Below are 21,813 nucleotides of genomic sequence, written 5' to 3'. Positions count from 1 at the left end.
GGTTTCAGCTCTTCTTTACTGGACAGCATAATAGCTCTGCAAAGTTCTCGTTCATATTGAAGTGGGAAGCACTTTTGAAGAATATGCTGTGACTAGTTTGGGTTTTGTGGAGAAGCAAGGCTTTAGTGATTACTGAGTGTGTGAAGCAAAGAGAATTCAGGTGTTTCGAACAATGATGTTTCATGCTGCCTGCTGTCATTTGGGAGATGGAGAAGTGGAAGAGTTTTGACTCCCTTAGTGGATCAGGGGTCTAGTGTGGAGTTTCAGCGTTAAGGTTTTAGCCTGTGGCACCGAAGCAAAAAATCATTTATGGACAGATTTGAAATGAAACAGGAGTTAGGAGCTTTAAGTATGTGTGCAAGCCCAAAGTTCCCAGAACTTGGCACATGTTGCCTGGCATGGAAGTAAAATACTGTTGGTGAGGTGATTAAAAACTCTTTTTCTCAAAGAACAATTTTTTTATTTATTTTTTTATTTAAAGCAAAGTTTCCAACAATGTACATAGAATAAGAAAAAAAAAATGTTAGTAGATGTTACTTTGAAGTTTGCTGACCTCGGGTGTGGGGAGAGCTGCTAGAACAGAGCTTGCAGGAGTTCAGCATGCCAGTTGTCAAGCCAGGGAAATCCTGCATAGGGTGACTGGACAACCCATGCACATCACTGAATGCTGCATGTGTTCTTCCTTCAGGTGATAAATAGAGGAGATGCCGAGCACTGTGAACGTGTGCAGTAAGGTTTAGCAATACTGAACACAGGTATAGGAAGGCAAAAGTTTTGCTCTGACCTGATCTGTATAAATGAGATACTCTTAATTTTTCAGCTTTATAATTGGCTCTTCTACAGCTGTGGGACTTTTCTGGATTTGGGAAGGGGACGCACAGCTGTGCCAAGCATAGTTTCTTTCCTTAATGTAGAAACCAGCTCTCACTTTGAGTCTGATTACCTGGAGGTGACAGAGAAGGAAGAGGTAAAGGCAGTTTTCCCACTGAGGCCACTTTATCTGGAAAATATAATCAGAAATAAGTGGCCATTTCATGCCATCTTGATCCCAGCATGCTGTGGGAGGGTGAATAAAAGCTCTTCCGAGCTCCCTAAACACTTGAGGCAGGAGACACCGGGAGCCATATCCCTGTAGAAGCAGAGCACAACGGTAAGGCTAGATCAGAGGTCAGTGTGCTTGTTTGATTGCATTGCCATGAAGTCAGTGCAGCCAGCATTGTAGATGCCCCATGTGGATCATAACTGTATTTGCTCGTTTCTTGAGTTTTTCTGCCTCTTCAGGAACTGTCTCTAAGCTTTTTACAAAAGATCTGTAATAGTTATTCATCGTCATCATCATTGGCATTTAGACTCCTTGCTTTTCCATGCTCTTCCCTGCCACCCCCTCTGCAGTGAATCATAGGAGGACTGTTACTCTTAGTCATTAGCTGTAGGTGTTAGCATACTCTAGTGCAGGCAGCTCAGGAGGAAAATTTAGCAGACAACTGTCTGGCAATTTGGAACAAAATCAGAAGTATTCTTGTGGATTAGAATAAACCCCCTCAATGATTCTTTAGAAACAAAATGAGTACATGTAGCAACTGTCAAATTCTTTCTCTACAAAGTGCAGTTAGCTCATTGTATACATTATTAGAAGGGGAGGTGGTTATAACTTGGCCCCACCTCACAGTGATGCTCTATGTTTGATATTCATCTCATAAATGTCTTTTTGTATTGGGCTTTTATTTTGAGCTGTAGAACTCCAGTTTGGCTTCTGACCATGCCTCATCTGTTTGTGGAGGGTTCTTCTGAAATGAGTTTTGTGTTTAAAATTCACATCTTGCCTCAGTTGAAATTAACTTTAGGTGCAGGTACAGAAGCCTTTAGGAACAAAGTTACTACTTTTCCAAGAAAAATTAGTAGTTTAATAGTATAATTAAAGTCAGAGTTTGTATATCTGAGGCCAGTCTCAGCTCACTATGTGCTTGTAATAACTGACACAATATTGATGAATGGGACAGAGGACAGATTCTGTGCTGATCTTACCATCTTTGATGTTTGATACTTCTCCAGCTTTCTGAAGAACTCCAACAAACACTTAAAAGATGATCTGATGATTTTTTGAAGTGGAAAAATCCAAGAAATCAAAAGGAAAAAACAACACCCAAACACTGAATTAGCCCATAAAGACTCAGCCTTATTACATACCACTTTCTATGCTATTTCATGCTTTCCTATGCCACTGCTAGATTTGCTATATGGTGATTCTGTTTAATTCAATGCATTGTATGAAGACAAGTAGACTTGGACTGGAGGATGTAGAACAAATATTAACCTGTTCATGAAGAATGTGGAAAATGTCTGGTTTCCTAAATTAGGGAGTTCATTTCCTATTCTCATGCTGATAAGAAGAGTTAAATTAGTCACCAGAGCTAGATGGCAGGAAGTACAATTAACTTCATAGAATAAGCTTTACTCTTGCTGTAATCTTACTTAATGTAACAATACAAATGCTGAGATGTTTTGAGACTCTGCCCTTGGCCACTTGAGGTGAGAGAGAAATATTAGCAGAATAAAGACCTTCTAGATGAGGCTTTCTTTTTACCTGGGCTTTTGGGTAAGTCCCAAAGCTATCACAGAGATATGCTGAGTGCAGGGAAGTATAGAGAATTAAGACTTTGGGTGAGAGAACATGTTTGTTGGCTTGTTCTTCTTCCTTGATGTGATTCAATGGATAGCCATAAAAAAGCTTGTTAAGAGTGTTTAAAAACTGGAATACTGAAAAATACCCACCTAGCTGGATTAGCTGAAGAAACATGTCTGCTAATGATATTGTAAGCTAGATGCCTAGTTTCAGATGTGGAACCCAATGTATGAAGAGTGTGCCAGTGCCTGCAAAAAATGGATCGGAGATCCATCTGGCTTAGGTATTACCTAATTCTGGAAATCTTGATGTTGGGAACGTGAATGATGTTTTTGTTTCTCCCATTCACAGAATGGAGAAACAGATAAAGTACAATATCAAATGGAAACCTTATTTTCATGCCTCTGAGGTAATGGCAATAATGAATTAATTCAGGACTGTGATAATGACCATTCAGGTATAAAGAGCAAAGGAAAACGGAGAAGCAGAGTGGCTGGGTGAAGTTGAAGTTGTCTCAGAACTGAGAGTGAAGAGTCAGCTGGGAAGCTAGGAAGGTGAGTAGTATTTTTCATGCTCTGTGAAGATTTCTCTTTTCCTGTGGTAGATGTGTGTTCTAACCAGTCACATAATGAGCTTTCAGTCAGTGGAACAGCACAGCAATGCTGACCTGTTACTGCCCATCACAGTTGCTACATGGCAGTGTATGATGTGGGCTTCAGTAGTCTTCCTTCCACTGGGGTGCTGAAAATTGTCACTTAAATTTTGGGACTGCCTTACAAGGAAAACTGGCTGAGAGCCATTTGTAGCAATAGTTAGGTTTCTAGTGCTACAGAGGCTAGAATGAAGTTGAATTAAAGAGTGTTTCTCACTTGAGTTAAATGGCCCTTTTTTGAAAATGCTTATCTACTTTATGTGTGCCAATATGAGACTTTAAGGCTCACATCACAGTGGTAAGGCTGGATCAGAGGTCTAGGTGCAAAAAGTTGGGAGAATAGTATGTGGCAAATGATGAAATTTTACCAGATTTAGATAACATGCTGATGACTTTTATAGTTACAGAAATGCTTTAATATTTTTTTGTTTAAATTTTAATTTTCTGACAGGTAAAATTTTGAGGGTACCTAAAATTCTCAAACTAAAATAACCAAATATTGATATTCATGGGCCCAACCATTGCCAGTAGTTCTGTAACTAGTTAATTGAAATGCAGCTATTGTAGGTATGAATGTTGTGTCAGGAGAAAGTCTGTGCCTTCTCTTTTTACCTTTGGTAATTGTCTTTTATGCTTTCTATATGCTAATGAGCAGCTCAGTCAAAATAATTGGTTTTGTTATGCATACAAGCAGTGGATAGTCTTTAAAGGTGAAACTCTAGATTAGAATGGACAGTCTTCTTGTAGTCTTGTTCCCATCAAAACCATATGCGAGCTCACTTTACTAGATCTCAATATTATTTACTGTGCTTGGGTCAATGGAGTAAAGTCTGGCACAGTATACAAGTGACACCTAATGATATGTCTGAGAACCACTACTCTTTTTTGCTAGGATAGCTTTACCTGCAAGCCAAATAATGACCTCTATTTGAAGAGAAAAATAATTTGAGAGGCTGTAGCACTGTTTCATTTGCTCGGTTGTAAAGGGTGTTGAATGTGTGCTGCCGTGGCCTAAATTCTTGGATGCTAAGAGATCCAAACTTGCTCTTGAGGAAACTTTAGTGATTGGTGAAGACATTATGGGGGCATGCTTGGCAGTGAGTTAAAGGGCTGAATAAAAGCATCCAACTTCAGCCAAATGTTCTATTTCTCTCTTCTTGCCTCTGTTTCAGATGTCATCTCTACCAAGGAGGGTGAAATCTGAAGCCAAAACCTCTACATCAGAAGATGATGATCTACCTTCATTTCCTAGCTCGTAAGATTACTTTTGGCCTTAGGATTTTTTAAGAAGGTTTATGCTAAGCATGAGCAATTGTGTGAGAGCAACAATCAGTTTTGGGGATGTTGCTTAAAAAGTTTTCATGCACAAAGCTTGGATTGTAAACCACAAATGACCTATGCTGCTTCATGCTCACAGTGAAAACCTTATTGCCAGTTGTCCAAACAGAGTTAAGTGTGTACACATCCCAGTGACCAGCTTCAGGAAAGCTTGCTAAATTGTTCCAGCCTTTAACTCTGCAACAGCATGAAAGAGCTATCTTTTGAGTCTACCTACCTTTCTGTTCATTTATCCTGTTTGCTTCCTTTCATGTCAGAAAACACTCAGACTGGATTGCTTACGGTTTGGTTTTTTACTTTCTTTTCATAAGCAGTGTTGTTCACTCATTTGTTTTTCAGGAGCTCTGAATCAGAGGAGGAAGAGGACGAGTGGGAGCCAAAAAGCGAAATTGCCAAGAGACCTCGGTTGACAAAGAAAAATGAGGCAAAACCTAAAAAAGTTGCTGCTCCACGGACAGCTGTGGCCAGGAATAAGGTCAAGAAGGCAGCAATAAAAGAGGAAATGGTGAGTGTCTGTAAGCAAGAGACATTTAGTTGCTGTGGTTGGCAAGTAACATGAGCAGGATTTTTCCAGCTCTGGCTCACTTGGTTGCATGAGTCTGATCAGCTCATCTGATTCCACTGTTATGGCAAATATTCAGTATGCTTGGTAAGTGTGGTTTTCTCATGTATTTAAGTGTCCCAGCTCTAAGGGCCCTCCTTTAAAATTTTGGCCACTGATAATGACGAATTAAGGTATTTCTAAGATAATGATATTTGATCTTTTGAATCAAATTCTGCTGCGTATGTTTGTATCTTTTCCTGCATTCAAGGTCTCTGGTTTGGAATTTCCCTGTCATACAGAGACCTCACTTTGGAAAATGTTGTCTGGTATCAGGTCTTCCGAGGTTTTAATTGAAATGTTGAACCAGTATGTAACAGTGAGTGCTTAGTATGGTGTAAATGCCTTTTTGCAGGATGCTCCTGCAAAAGATAAGGGAATGCAGCTCCTAAAACCTAAGGAAGAAGATGTAGACACTAAACCAAAAACTTTACGTCAAAAGCCAGAAGTGCCTAAAAAAGTGGAAATACATTCAGTCCAAGGGAAGAATGTGCAGAGTTTAGAGAGTGATGAAAAACCCTCAACAAGTGTTCCTGTAGCAGGAATTCAAGTGAAACATGAGAAATCTGAAGAGGATTTTGCATTTGATGAACCACCTTTTAAAAAGATCAAGTCAACTACGTCTCCTGAAGGAAAGCCAGTTAAAAATCTAGGAGGCAACAAAGTAAAAGAAGAATTTGAAATGAACTGGGATATTGTGCAGGTATGAGATCTTTTCCTTTTTCTGAGGCATCCATGCAACCATTTCCTACATAGTTAGTGCTTAGATTCTTTACACACAATTTCAGTCCTCTTGGCATTAGTTGGAGTGTCAGAGGGTCATTGTTCTGCTAAGCAGTCACTTAACATCTGCTTAAATTGTCATAATACATGTGTAAATATAAATGTTGGTAACTGGTAAAACTTCAAACTTTAATATTATTTTAATACTGGCTTTGGCAGTATTTAGTACTAAGCTTGCCTATAACAGTTTGCATTTTTCTTCTGTATCAGCACATGAGGTGGTGGTTTTTATATACTTAACTGAAACTCCTGCAGGAAGGGGTGATGAAAGATTTGGGATGTCTGTGTGTGCAGTTTCAGCATGTTAAGATTAGGTAGTGTGGATTGTAGCATTTGAGAGTGTTTATCCATTTACAGTACCATCAAGGAGGAGACTGCATTCACAAAACAGCAGTGACATCAAGGGAGACATCATCTATGTTTTTGTAGGATATTAACTTTGAAGACATTCAGGGGAAGAGAACTTTAGGATAGTTCTGGGATAGATCTTTTCTGGGAAGTTGGGTGGGTTATGGAAGATTTTAATGTGAACAGAATGGGAATAGATGGAGCACATTCTCTTCATCATCCTTAGTACTGCCTGCTTAAGAAAGGCGTATAATTTTGTTCCTGAGTCTTCTAAGGAATGGAAATGCAAATGGAGAATTTAATCTTTGTGTATTGTTGTTCTAAAAGCAGTGAATGTGATTGTGCAGGAATTGTTAAGTTTTAAGGCTCCAGAATAAGACTTTTGAAAGGCTTTGTCTCAGCAGTGCGTAAGAATAACTGTAGTGAAGTACAAACCAACCATGATAGTTAAAACGTTACTAAGCTAAGGTACTTACATGGGTTGTCATGGAGTCTGCATTGACACATTGTATTTTTGGTAACTTGGTGCAAGTTTGTGATGCCTCATTCATCTTGAAACCTTTAGCAGTATCATGCTAATTTCCAATTATGCCAGTTTCCAATTCGTTGAGTGGGATTTGCATCAGCTTTGGCATTGTGGGTTTGGCTTTGTTTAACCATAAGGTATGTCAGTGTTCCTTTAAAAGAAGGAAAAGTTCCAGGTTTTCTGAGTGCTCATGTGCAGTTTGTTATCTTCTGATTATTATTTCTTTTTCTTTTTTCTTTCTTTTTTCCCCCATTTCTGTTTCCTGTATTTTTTTTCTGTAGTTACAAGTTTCTGGAAACATTGGTTACTGCATGTCCTTCTGAAGTACTGGGTGTGGTGGCTGGATGCATGGGAGGAATGCTTTAGGGAGGACAGTAGTCCCTGCTGACCAGCATAAGATTCTGGAACTGGGTTTGAGCGTGGAGTGAGAGGCTGTTTGAAGCAATCTGTGATCTCTCTTAAACGTTTGTTAGGTTTTGTTGGGCTTTGTTTTGTTTTCTTTCTGACAGGCCCTGTCGGAAATAACGAATGTTGAACCATGGGTATGTGCAAACTTAATTCGCCTCTTTAAAGAAGAAAACACGATTCCTTTCATTGCTCGGTATCGAAAAGAGCTCATCAATAACCTGGAGGCCGATGCCTTGCGAGAAGTGCAGCAAGCCTTGGAAGAGCTGCGGTAAGGAAGTTGATACCGGGAAGTAACTGGCTGCTGCTTCTGTGTCCCTTGTTTTGGCACTTTGTCCACACTACAGTTGTAAAGTAACTCGTATAGGAAGTTTAAACATGAGGTAATTATGGTCTGGTATTGGTCTGGGATTTTTGTGTGGCTTTTCTGGTTTTGGGGTTTTTTTTTTTTTTACTATAAGTAACAAGGAATCTAGCGTTATGAATTGCTCGAGTAACTGAGTTCTTAATTTCTTTGCAGTTTACTAGAACTCTTACTGAAAGAGTAGTTTTATAGGTTCTGGAGATACATAGCCTGATTAGTTATAAGCTGCAGCCTTAGAAAAAGAATCACAAAGAATCCCTTGGCTCCTCTGCTTGGAGTTGCAAAGCCTCTACTGAAGAGCACTACTTGAGACTGTAGCATAGCAGGAGAGCAGGCTAAACTATCCCGGACCATTGCAGCAAAGAAATGATGAGCAAAGCCTGCTGCAGTGGTGGATGGGTGGCTGTACGTTCTTGAGATGGCAAGGCTATGTGTTCTTGACTTGGAAGCTGTTCTGTCAACATGGTGTCTTCTTCCTTGTATGCCCTGCTATTCCCTAACAAGAGGCTCTTTCCAAAGAGGGAAGGTGGCCCAAGAGAGTTCTTGTCTGAGCAAGTAATTTAAATCATAACAAAATACCTTTGCTACTTGCAGTTGCTCACAGGTACCCTATTGAAGATCTAAATTTAAAATCTGGCACCCTGTACTTTATCCTGCAGAAATGTCTTGATGTAAATTATAGCTGTAAGTGATCATCAACATGGATTTAATTTAGGGGCTTTTTATTTGGGTTCCAGGCTCATAGCCTTCCAAAGCAGGAATGTCTCTCAGTCTTGTTTGATGATTTTCCTACAAGATATTTTAGTACAGTTTTGAACTAGAAAAAGAGTAGTAGTTAGAAATGCTTTTGGATTATCAGGCTTGGTTTGTAAGCATTAGCATGAGGTACAATCTTCAGGGCTTTTGGGGAGCTTCAGCATTGTAATAAACAGGGTCTCAATTGATAGTCTTTCTAATCCATCATGAAATGCGACTGTTAATCCCAATCTCTTTCATTTTAGTGCTGTTGCGAAGAAGACACATACAACGATACAGAAACTGAAGAAAGAAGGGAAATTATCTGGAGGCCTTTTAACAGCATTATTAAATTGCAGAACTTCGGAAGAATTAGACCATGTGGTCAGTACACTAGTCTTTTTCAGGTCATCCTTAGTTTAAATATAATCTAACACAACTAAATAGTAAATAATGCAAAGTACATCATATGACTGAATTATTTCCTCATCTTTTAATAACTGTGTTTTTTGTTTAAGTCTGCACCTTATAAAACTGGGAGTAAAGGCACCAAAGCCCAGAGGGCCAAGCAGCTAGGATTAGAACCTGCTGCTCTCTCCATCCTGCAGAATCCTATGGAGCTCAATCTCTTTTCTTACATTAAACCCAATACCAAAGGTAAGCACTCTACTTCTGTGAGTAGTGATGTCCTAAATGTCTGAAAACTTTTTAGAAGGATAGTTACTTCGATTGTTGCTGGAAGTTATGCAACTGCTTTAAATTCAGCAGTTCTTTTGAGAGTAAGAGTTTACATCTAATGCCATAGCTGTCCAACTTTTACTGTCTTTTTGTATTGTAAATAGTAATGGTTCTGGTATACAAGAGGCATAAGTCTCGAGCCTTTATAGTGACATCTGTATTTATTGGTAAGAGAGAGGGAACTGCACTGCACACCTTTCTCTCTCCATAGTTCTGCTCTTACTTGGATTGTTTACTAAAGATTCAGTACTGATTGTACAAGAGCTTATGCTCATAGTCTACTGAAGTGAATGTAAGCCATCAAAGCACATCTGAATAGAAGCTTATCTTAGTGATTGGGAGTGAGTGGGAGCTTTTTTGTTGCTGAATGACAATAGGGGTTGGAGAAGTTGTAATTTCTGAAATGTGAGCAGGAGCTTTAGTGGTGTGACAGTCACACATAGTCTGCAGAATTGTGTTTCTTTGCGGGTGAATCTGTAGGGGGCAATCTCGGACAATAAAATATGAAGGTTGCTGCAACCTTCTTCTGTATGGTGTTAAAGTAGACATGTCCTTTTATTCTTCCCTTTTTCAGCACTTCCCTTTTGAGCTTAAAGGTATGAAACCTCCTTGGTGAAGCTGACTCTTCCCACTTCAGTTGTTCTCTGATTTTAGTTGAATATTGTTTATTAAATGATCCTAACTTTGCGTTGAAAATCAGTTACCAAATACTGTGAATTACTGCATTTTAGCATATAGCATTACTTCATACAAAAGTATGTTGCAACCACATAGCTGACTATTACGGCAGAGTCTAAAGAGCCAAAAGAAAATCTTCCTGGTGAAAGTTCAAATTAATTATTTAGGGTTGCATTCAGAAGTGCTATTTGTTGCAGCATGAACATTACAGTTCTTGAAAATCAGTACACCTCTCTTCAGTTTTGTGCTAAAAGTTGCTTAGTTTTATATAATGGTTTCCATTTGAAAGGCGCATCAGAAATTACATCAATGAAGTGGGTCACTTTTATCAACTTGGGAGCCAGTTTGACAACCTCTGTAGACAAGCTTAACATCAGAGAGAAGTTTTTTTGAAGGAATGAGCCATTCGCCATACAGAAGTTTTCATCAAATCCTAATATTCAGCTCTCAAATTCTGAGTGTTTTGAAACATATACTAAAAATAAACTGAAATCGAAGCAGCAGTTCATGTTTCAAAGCCAGGTATTTGAAAGTTAAGGAGGCACTTTGATCTTCCTTTTAATTGTATGCATGGTCAAACATTTCTCTAAGTATGCAAGCAAGTGCAGTTTTTGCACTAGACACAGTAAAATGCCCATGTGAGTGGTGCTTGTGGAAGGGGAACCTTTTGATTATTTCTTTAATCCTGACTGGTTTTGGCCTTTCCTCTCATTCATATTCTCTGCTAGAATTATAATAATGTTGCCATGTACACTTCTAGTACTTGAGTGTCTCAATTCATATTCAGTATAATACATGTCTTATAATTCCCTTACCTTTGTATTCTGCCATGACGTTACTTTCACCATAAGAAATGCTAACTCATGGGTGTAAGGATCCAAATTCCACAGCTTCTGAGCAGTTCAGGCATTTAATAACACATTCTCACGTTTTTATTTTTCTTTCTGGCAGTTATGTTTAGCTTCCCCCTCTTAAAAAAGGGCAAGGTTTATTTATTTTTCTCTTTAGAGTGTGTAACTCTATAGTCTGGTCAGAAGCAGGGTTCTGGATTCAATACAAATAGTAGCTTTTAGAGGTATGCTTTTTTAAAATGACGTTCACAAAGCTCTGTCCAGATACTGGTTAACCCATCAGACAGCAGAGTGAAAAGTAACGTGTGTTGAAGGAGACAATTATTGTTGCATCTGCCAACTGCAGGATTCTTGCTTTTTGCTCTGGAGCATTTTTTTATTGTCAGTTGCTAGAAACAGGGTTAGGTATATTGATTTAAAATAAAAGAAGTGAGTTCTATTTCATTATCTTCTGGTTCTGGTCCAGTTTGGCCAACTATGCTAAAGAGACCACTGTGCCATCCTTTCCTGTCTTTTGAAGTGGGGGATTGTTCTCTGTGTTGGAAAGCTTAATGGTTCTGGTAACAGGTCTCTGGAATGCTTTATCTATGGAGATATTTTGTAATTTCACTGTTTAAACAGTATTTCATAGGAGAGGATGGAGGGTACCCTGATCTGAGAAGTGTCACTGGGCAAAATCCTGCTACAAACCACTGGAAACTTAAAACTATTACACAGAGGAAAAACAGGATTGCCCCCAAAGGTTTTAGGCAGTTTCCGTAGCAGTAGCAGAACACGTAGATTTCTGCTGCAATTTTATTACATTCCCCTCCAAATTATACTTGAATATTGAATATAACTAATGTAAATAATTTGCATCAGAAATGTCAAGATCTATTAGCATCAAAGTAAAAAAAAATGTTATTTTTCTCTCATTTTAACGTCATTTTGACTTATGATATGGCATCGGTCACTTTAGAGTCATTAAAAATATGCTTTCAGATGTTTTGGAAAGGAAGCTTAATTACCAAGAAAATTTAATTAATTGGGATTCTTCATGGAAACTTCTGCAAATCAGTCTGGTATCTTGCATCAGTTTTCTTTCAGTTTGTATATATTTTTCTTGGTGCTTGTGCAGTTGTGTTAAGTGATTATTTTTTTTATATTAGTTTTTATTATTGATATTATTAACTTTGTTTTTTTTTCCTAAGGACTCTCAACTATCCAGGAAGTAGAGGCCGGCGTCCAGCATATTTTAGCTGACATCTTTGCTAAAGATAAAGATACACTGGATTTCATCAGGAAATTGTAAGTTTGACTCTTCATTTCAAAGTTATATGGTAAGATTCGGTCTCTTGGCCTGCAGATTAAACTTTTCTTACTGATGAGAGCACAGTGTTGCTGTGAGATTGATTTACCTTTCCTTCACTTGTGCTGCAGATACACATACAGATACATCCATTAGCCTTTCTGGCCTTCTGGCTATCAGTGGATGAGAGATCTGCTGTGAGCATGGCATGAATGCTGTGACTCCAAACACTGAAAGATGCCCTTTGGCTCTGCTCCATATAGAGCCAATCTTCCTTGCAGTTAGCATTCTGTAAGAGAAAGCTTTCTCTCCTTGTTCCTCCTTCAATCTGTTAACTTTTCAGAGGTTCATCAGCTTAAGCTATTGCTCCAGTATTTATTGCTTGGTGCCAGTCAGTGTAATTAGTGGGCAGTGGTGGTTGATTTTGGCATTGGTAGTCAATAATGCAAACAAATACACCTTTTTAAAGGAGGAGTTACTGATCCTTTGACTGTGTTGGCTGAATTTAAATTTTCTTACTTTGCATGACTTCAAGGTTGTTGTGTCTGGGGGCGTTGGTGTGAAAAAGTAATAGCTGCTTGTTAGGTTTTTCCTCTGCTGTGTACCATCTGGGACAGAGAATAGGATTATCAAAGATACTGCCTTAGGAGCATGCAGTGTTGGTTTCAGTCAGCTCAGTTCTATTTAGTTGACCCTTGTTTGCTGTTTATCGTGAGTAATGGCCAACTTCATTTAAAAGCTAGAGCACAGCAGTGTGATAATTTCAATGAAGAGGTTGCTTTGTAAAGGATGTGCTGTTACCACTAGACTATCACTTTGATTCTTTTGACCACTAGAAGCTCCTTAATCAGATATGCAACGCTCTACACGTGTGTCCTGTTGATCTAAAGTGTGTTTATGTATAATAATCATGAGATGCAGTCAGGAAGTTATCTGTTCTGGATCCCTTTTACTCCTAAAAATAATGATAATTCTTATGGTTAGGTGCTCAAAGCAAGAACTTAGTTCTGAGGCTGGGTAGGTTCAAGAGAGATGTTGCATTCATCTGAAATATGTAACTACTTTAACTCTTCTGCAACTTCCCAAAATCTGTTGTGTGAAGTTGAACCAATAAGTGATCAAACAGAAGTGCAGATGATGGCTTTTGAGTATCTATTCCCTTTAGGAGGGGCTGTGTTCTGCTTGAATGTCTTCTCTTGTTATGTTCCTGTCAGTCTATGTTACATCAGTCTCGGTATTAAGATATGCAATTCAGTTGTGCAGGTAATTAGAGTTAACATAACTTGTAATTGGGTAGACTCCAAGCTTCGTTTCTTTACTTAATGCAAGCACTGATGACTTGTTACCAGTTTTGTGCTGAAATACCTTATTAACATTTGTTTTTTTTATTCAGATGTCAGCAAAGGTACATTTGTATCCAGTCAGCCTTGGCAAAAGTGTCATCCAAAAGTGTAAATGAAAAAGATATTGATAAATTCCAACTGTACCACGAGTTTTCTTGTAACATAAAGAGCATTCAGCATCATCAGGTACAATTACACATTGTTTTTTTTTTTTCCTTTGAATTTTACCTATAGCAAAGGTGTCTTTGCTTTTGATTTTTGTTTCTTGAAGGTAGTAGTAAAGATGGTTGGTTTTGCTTTTTGGTTATCAAAGGTAACAGAGACTTTATAATCCCTGAAATGCAGGGCTAACCTGTTAATCTCAGTTTGAAGAAACTGAACAAAGGACTGCTTATTCAGTGTACCCATTATCTAATCAATTCTCATTAAACATATGTTTATAATGATTTATGTATCAGCTGTTTCAATACTGGTGTGATTTATTTGCAGCATGTGTCAAGCCCTCCCTCCCTTCCCTGGGTAACAAGTGTATAGCAAATCTTACCAGGAGAAGGATAAATGTGGGGTATGTAGGGGTGAGACTTGTGTAGTAGTGGCATAGTAGTGGAAGCTGGTTGGTTGGAGTGTAAGTATTTGGAGAAAACCTGGATAAACTTATTCATTGTTTCCTTTGGATGTTTGCTGCAGCACTGAGAGTGCTCTGAGTCATTTGACATTAAACCTGTCAAGTGAAACTGGTGAGAAGTAACAGGGAAGGATCCAGAAAGATTAAATGGAATGTGATCTGCAAAAGCAGCTCAGGAGAACATCCCATGCACTACCCCAAAAATGGCTTTGTTTTGCAAGTCATCAGTATTCCCTTCAGTGAAGCATCTTTGATTACCCTAAACCCCAAGCCTAGACCTGTATGATTAGGAAAAGAAATGAAGGAGGAAGCAAACTTACTAGATGATAAACTGACAGCTGGGTTACTCCTGTTCAAAGGCTGAAGCTGGTGTGATCAATGCAACTGTCAAGACCTTTGTGCAGATTCACAACTGATTACCAAGTCAAATGTTTCTTGGTTTTGTCACAATTACTGAGCTTAAAACAAACCAAAGAAACAAACAGCCCAAACCCAAACAAACAAAAACCACAAAGAAACAAACAAAACCTCAAATATCCAAGCAATAACAAAAAAAAAAGAAAACAAACGCACCCAAACAAACAAAAAGCAAAACTCAAACAGTCAAAAAAACCCCAAAACACACTAAAAAAAGACCATCTTAGCTGCTGCCAGCCAGAAATGTCCTCTTCCGCTAGCAGGCTGCCTTATTCTATGGCAGAATGCTTTTCCTTTTATATCTATGATATGTTCTCGTTTTCTCTCTACTTGCTATTTGGAAACAGTGTGATGTTTGGAATTAATAAAGGATTTCCTTGCATGTTTTGAAATGAATTTATCACAAAAAAATCTCGCAGCATGTATGCACTGATTTTAAACCCACCTCCTCTTCCCCACTATGGATGGAGTTAGGTGAAAGACTGAACTACAAGTGACTTTCACTTAGAAAAGCCTTCTGTAGATGTTTAAAGAGGTACCTGCAGTTGTTCTCTTTGTAATAAGTATGAACATTTACTGTATTTATGTTGGGAATTATTTGGTGAAAACTTGCTTCTAGATGGTCTGGAAAAGTCAGTAGAGCAGCTTAAGACTACTGTGGTGACATATCACAAAGATTGAGATTCATCAGGAGATTAAGTGTTGTACTGTATGGATTTTTTGTTTGGGTGCTTTACTGTTGAATGAACACTTTAGCTGTCAAAGACTGTTTAGTTTTTCCTGCACTGAGTGGTAAATACTGAGATACGCATCTATTATTGGGTGTACATAGGTTTCCTGTGATGATGGTATGAGGATGATAAGCCCAGAACTGAGGGATTTATAAAATTTACTAATTCACCTGAACTGTGGGTTAAATAGCTGTGTTTAACTCTTGCAAAATTCACTGTTTTGAAGACCTTTTTGGCTCTTTTCATGATGACACACAGCTAAATGTTGTCATTGCTAGAGGCAAAAGTACAAGTTGGCTTTAAATTACCTCGTTGCAAAGGGGCAAGTATTACCTAGAATACTGTAGTGAAACTGGTCTTTGCCTGAATATGGGAGTGCTAGTCATCTTAAAGGTGTGTGTACAACCCTAACTCTGCTCTAGCTTATGTGTAAGTAAAGGGGATGGGCAGCAGACTAGCAAGTTATCTGCAAGGGAATAAGCTGTGTTTTCATACACAAAGCATTTCTAGCCATGAGTGTGCCTTGCTGTGTATATTACAGTGAGGTATACTGGTGTGCAGTAATCTGGTTCTGTGGTTCTGCCTTTCCACGTGCTGTAGTTCTGGGTGACTTTCTGTGCCACTGTCAGCTTGTGCATTGAGACGTGCCCCAAAATAATCGGGACTGGTGTGGAGTTAGGGTTGTTTGACCAAAAAAGTTAAAATACTGAACCTGAAACAAGGGGAAAAAAACCTTATTAGCTTAAAAAACCCAACTCCAGATTTTGACATGATTGGATACCTGTGGGTGTTTCCAGCTGGAATGTTTTGCTGTTGGGAGGTTCAGCTACAGTTCCTTCCTTTGGCAGCAAGGAGAACCTGACCGAAGCATCTTAGGGTGTAGTTGGGTAGCTATACCAACGCTGTCATAACTAAGGAAAATATGTTTCAAGAGTTTATTTGAATTTTTGACTAATTTTAAACAGCTCTGTGTTTGTGTATGCCTTGGGGTTGCTTTCCTCTATTTGGAGATGAGTGAATTGGTGGGAGGAAAAGAATTCATGAATCAAGTGTCATGTTTGAGGCAAGTGCTCTATTTCCAATCTTATCCTTAAAAAGGAATTGGAAATTAAGGTCCTTGGCAAGATATACAAAACTTACTCAGTGAATGTAAGTAAATCTGCGACACAGAAGAGAGCGGCACAGAATATGAAGTATGTTGTGTTTTTCTGATAAATGGAATAAGGTTTGGTGAATCTTGTGACTAGGTCAAAGTATTGTTCTTGCTTTCTCTGAATAATGTGTTTTGGTTTGATTAACTCGTCCCCTGGGTCCCTTTCAGTCTTGCATGAAAGCAGTCGTTTTCCAGAACTGGAAGATTGCTTTGTGTCTGGAATAGCCAGATTTTAACCTGTTACTTAAAAATAAAAGAAAACAAAATGACCTTTATGAAGGAGAAATTGACTAATTACTTCCTTAACTGAGCCTTTCTTGGGTGATAATTTTTCTCTGAATGCACGTCACTTAGACCAGGGAAGGCAGTTTGTTTAAGAGTAGAAATGGAAATTATATTGGTGAGTGCAGTACAGCTGCTTTAAGTTCAGGTGACTGACACATTCTGCAGATGGAGTGCCAGGAAACAAACTGTGATGCAAATATTGATCCCGCTAATAGCATGCTTAATGATGACATTATAATTCTATCAGATACGCTCTCTGTCATGAGCATCATTTTGGTTTCATTTTAGCTTGACATTTAACTTTTTCTTTTAATAAAATCAGAATAAACATGAAAGCATTTGATTTGCTAAAATATGTCTTTCTAATCTCTACATGAAAACATTTGCTTTGGCAGTCAAGGTACCAGATGCTATAATATTTCACATGCAATCTTTATTATTAGCTTTGTTGTTCAATGATATGTCAGGCCTGGTATGTCACAGGAACAGTAAAGCTGAGGAATATAAATTGGTACTATGTCCTGGAGTCATTTTAAGCCATTGTATTTAACATATGTGACATGTCTGAGTTAGCTAGTGATTGAATTAAAGTTTATGATTGACACAGAATGCTCTGTTGTGACAGTGCTCAGGGCCTGCTACGTAGAGCAACATGTGTACTAATACAGGAATGTCAACTTCTAGCAGTTTTGTTTTGGTTTTTAATATATTTTTTGTATTTTAAAATACTTTAAAAAGGAAAATGAAATCTAAAAACATGTGGCTTTTATTTGTAGCTGCTTCTAGCTGTTATTCTGTTTCTAAAATCCCATGGCCAGTGAGTTTTCTTCAGGTGGACATTCAATGTTTTCATAGTGACACTAGCCCAGTAGATACCCAGCAGTAATCCAGGATCCACCACTCGTATTGTGATCTGGTTTTAAATGAGGAGCCAGAGACTTCTATGTAAAATAAAACTCCATATGCAGATAGGATATGTGCAGCCAGATTTAGCTTTAGAGCGTCAATATGTGGCTGTGTACGCAAGGCTCTGCCAGAAATATGTGCATATGTTTTAAGGCTGAAGTGTTAATATAAAGAGTACCTACAATATTTTCTGCTATTTATGAACTAGGCATGGATAACACTAAATTTATCCTCTTTCAATTTAAGCTGATCACTTCCATGTCACGAGTTCTGATTCATAATTAATTTTAAATTTGGATTGATTTTGGGAAGAAATCTGAAGCCTGAAGCATAGGACTTTTTCCGTTTCTGATGTCCAGTCTGATTGGAATAACTTTTCAATTAATTCATTGATTTTTTTTTTTTTTTAATCTGGGTTTTATACAAGATTATTCTACCAACTGAATTCATGCTGACTTGTATTATAACTGCATTTAAGAGAAACTGGATCTTGAGATTGCAGACTCAAGATTTCAGAAATGTATGATTGGTTATGCCACAGCATGATTTAATCTGTGTTTAAAATGTGCCTGTTATCTGCACATGCTAGTACTTTGTGAACTGATTTACTGTACCACCATCATGATTTGCTACAGAATGTCAAGCAAGTGTGTACACAAATGTTGATAAGTTTATCTTTTGGATATTTTGTGTGTCATCTGTCTCTGCCATTTATGTTTGCACTCAGATTCTGGCCATTAACCGAGGGGAAAATCTGAAGATCCTGACAGTGAAGGTCAACATTCCTGACGGGGTGAAGAATGAATTCTGTTGGTGGTGTGTCAATGAAAGGTCTGCATGGATACATATTCTTACAGAAGTCTTGTCTCCTTTTTTTTTCCTCTCTAGGCAGCTGCATGCTGAAATGTACCTCACATGTCTCCTTGTATTAAGAGAGCAATTTAAATGAATGTTTATTACATTAGATGAAATTAGCAAGTGGATAATTCTTATCCCGTATTTCCAGCTGTTGTAGCATTATGCTGAAAAGATCATGCCTTTGGCTGTATTTAGGGAGGTCTGGCACCGTTCTTCAAGCAATTGAGTTTTAAAAAGAGATATGCAAAGGCTGATGAAACGTGAATATGTTTTCAAATTGTAATATGCGGCGCATCCAGTAGTGTCTACTGAAGGAATTTGTAGAATCCAATAGGATATACTTCTGACTTCGAAAACTGACTTAATATGCCTGATTACAATAATTAAAGAGGGCTACCTCAGGTACTGGATTAGTGAAGTACCAGCTTTGGGTTTCACAAATGTAAGGTATTGAATGTTTTTAAAAGAAGTATTAGATTTAATAGACAAACCTGAAGGTGACTATTCAATCCATGATTCTCTGACTTCTCTTTTGATCTCTGGTTAAGTTAGAAAACTGGGTTCTAAATTTTGCATAATTCTTTCATTTCTTACTAATTTGCTCTTACAAGTTGCTTTTTTCTGAGCCTGTAGAGAAATGTTTAGTGTTGTATAATCCTGAGCATGTTTTTACAAACATTTAGGTTAAATATATATTGTTTTGTTCAATATCTCTGTGTTTTTCTTGGAAACTCTAATGTTCTTTGAAGACTTGTGATTTAGACTGTGCATCTTTCTTGCATGCATAAAAGACAGGATTCTCTTTCTCAACAGGTTAGGATATTGGACATTGTTCTGAGGATGTCTTAGAAACTCTTACCTTTGTGTCCTAAGAGTGAATAACAAAAAGGAGGAAAAGACATAGTAAAAGATGCATTTGTTTAATGTATAAAATTGTATATTCTGATGCTGCTTTAGCATATGTTTTTCTTCCACATCGAGTCCAAAAAAGGGATGTGGTAAAAATACTCCTTTTCATTGTAGAAATTTTAAAGTTCTGCTTCCAACACGGAAGTCTCTGAAAGAGTTAAAGTATTGTTTGGCTAGATAACCTGATATCGTCTAGGACTAATAGAAAGTAACTTTTACTTTCTTTTCTGGAAAGTATCAGGATTCATAAACACACCTACGTTTCATTCTGGTTTTAATACCTGTAACAGACATTCTGTCCTTTCCCCCTGAGCTGTATATTCTGTAGGCAGAACCTATCTGTCAGTCTTGCTATTATTGCATCTGTGACAGATTTTGGAAGCACTGTGAGCCACAGATAATGGAACAGCTTGTTACTGCTATACAAATAAAAGTGGGATGTGTATTGAGATATTTTTGGTTGGTTACACTTTTGTGAGTCATCCCGAGATAAAAAGAGCATTGACTTTGGAAATGGAACTACTAATTAATATTTAGCATTCATAAGGCTATATATGCTTATGGCTTTTTACTGTTTAAGGACAATTTCCCCACGTTCAGAAAACTTTTGAAGCAATGATTTTAGTAGATCTTGGTGCATTAACATCTAGGACAGATTGAGATACTCCTCATTAAACTGACAGCTGTGTTACCAAACTGACAAGTAGTAAATGCGTATTCTGCCCTGCAAGCTTGGAAGTGACTGTCCAAGGATGGGACTTGTGTTATTTTCTGATTTACTGGTGGGAGCAGAAGCTTAAGAGCTTTTCTTTGAGGCAAGGATTTCAGAACCTTGCAAAGGTATTAACTAATTCTCTGATGGTCACACACAAAATCAGTTGCTGAACCAGAAATGCCACCTTGCTACAGTGTTTGCCCAGTATTCCAGCCACAGAATGGTATCACCTACTGCCTGTTGGGTTAGTAGCAAGTATGCAGATCTTTGTGTTCTTCTGAAGCCAATTCTTTTAGCATTAAATGCTCCTGCAGTGGAAAGTGGATTTGGAAGACTGGAGTTCTTCATTATTGCGTTGAGCTCTATGTAAATGCGCTCTAAGATTACTGTGTTTTCTTTGCAAGTTCAGAATATCTTTTGGCCTGTGGAAGCATCTATATTTCCTTGAAATTTTCGTTTGTGTTGAAAATGCAGGAATATCCTTATGCCTGTCCCTATGGGTTGTATTTCTTTCCCCAGAAAACAGCTTTTCTGTGGTTTGACAGCGAGCCTAGCTCCATTGACACTAGAACTGCACTGGTCCCAAAGACTTGGTTGTGAAGTGGGACATGGAAAAAGGGTCAGTGAGAAGCAGCTGGAGAGGGGCTGGTTAGCTGGCTTTGGATGTCAAGACAACATGGAGATGTTCTTTTGGAAGGCGTGAGAGCTTGTTCCAAAAGGGAATTGCAGCCTTGAAAATCAAGTTTGGTGTTGGATAATATTTTTTTTTGGTTTCCAGGCAATAAAATAATAGAATGTTGCCCAAGTAATTCTTACTTACATATAGGCAGTAATAAAAATACGTGCTGTGATAACCTGTTAACAGAGGAAAGGTTTACTAACTAGCTTTAATGGATGGAAGAGAGGGGGAAACAGCTGCCAGGTTTCCAAATTGATGCTTATTTGTGCTGAGGATACTTTCTGGGGGAGCATAGTCATACTTACCACCTGTAAAAACTTCATGGTGATAGCATTGGATGGCAATAAGAGGGTTTAAAGTCTTTGCCAGTTTTATATAGGTATGGAAAGAGTCTCTAGTTACAAATAAGCAGAATAGAACTATTTGCAAAAACTCTTAGCAAAGTGATGAGGTCATGTGGCTAAGCTCTCTCAACTCTATGTTGTAAAACTAAATGGTAAGCTTAATTCTGCTCCCACGTCTGTGTGCGTTAATGCAGTGCTGACTCGGTCACACCTTTCCCAGCCGCTGTATGCGCAGACACTTAGAAAAGCTCTTTCAGGAAGCTGTAGATCCCCTCAAACAACTGAAAAGCTGTCTGGGTAGGAGCAATTTAGGATTCTTAGTATTTCTGAGCGAGTGCAAATAAACAAAGTAAAAAGTAAACCCTGTTTTTGCCTGGACCTGCACCTGGACTCATTATCAAATGGACATAGTTCTGTCATGCTGCGTTTGAAAACACTGAAGTTGTGTTTGTTCAAGGACTTTCCCCCCCCTCCATAATGTTGCCCAAACCAAAAAGGGTCATTGGAATAAATATCTAGGATCTGTGTTCGGGGGAGCTTTGAAACTGGGGTGTTACTTTAGGACAAAATTTGAAGTAATTGTCATTACAAATATGACCACTCTGCAGTCGTCTTAGGAAAGGCAGTGCTCCAAAGAGTTTGGCTTAGAAAAAACTGGGAAATAATCTTGTGTTTGTTTGTTTATCATTTATTTCATTTTCCCTTCTATGATACTATTTATATTTTTAAAATATCAGCAACAGGTAAAAGAAAAATTGTTGGCAAATTGTTTGGGTTTTATTGTTTGAGGACTACTGCAAAATGAATAATTTCATTTTGAGTTTGAATGGAGATACTTAAAGCCTTCCAAATGAAATTTAAGTTGGGTTTCATTAATTGATGTTAGCTTAGCTCTCTTACTCCTGTCTGAAGTATGGG

General features: G+C 38.1%; 1 protein-coding gene across 1 annotated transcript in view; it reads left to right on the top strand.

Moving 5' to 3' along the window:
- The window catches only part of SRBD1 (S1 RNA binding domain 1), a 125,439-nt gene that overhangs the window by 2,421 nt on the left and 101,205 nt on the right, over positions 1-21,813 (top strand). Inside the window, exons 3-12 of the mRNA XM_061475325.1 lie at positions 3,081-3,177; positions 4,448-4,530; positions 4,953-5,118; positions 5,570-5,917; positions 7,381-7,547; positions 8,642-8,759; positions 8,894-9,032; positions 11,833-11,929; positions 13,324-13,459; positions 18,118-18,221. Coding sequence (XP_061331309.1) covers positions 4,448-4,530; positions 4,953-5,118; positions 5,570-5,917; positions 7,381-7,547; positions 8,642-8,759; positions 8,894-9,032; positions 11,833-11,929; positions 13,324-13,459; positions 18,118-18,221 — 1,358 coding nt within the window. The 5' untranslated portion in view covers positions 3,081-3,177. The remainder of the gene's footprint in view (positions 1-3,080; positions 3,178-4,447; positions 4,531-4,952; positions 5,119-5,569; positions 5,918-7,380; positions 7,548-8,641; positions 8,760-8,893; positions 9,033-11,832; positions 11,930-13,323; positions 13,460-18,117; positions 18,222-21,813) is intronic.

The sequence above is a fragment of the Pezoporus flaviventris genome, unplaced genomic scaffold (genome assembly GCF_033815535.1).
Source record: "Pezoporus flaviventris isolate CSIRO_AGI_PZ_B2104156 unplaced genomic scaffold, CSIRO_AGI_Pfla_v1 ptg000083l, whole genome shotgun sequence".
Taxonomy (NCBI): Eukaryota; Metazoa; Chordata; class Aves; order Psittaciformes; family Psittacidae; genus Pezoporus; species Pezoporus flaviventris.
This window is presented reverse-complemented; position numbering and strand designations above follow the sequence as displayed.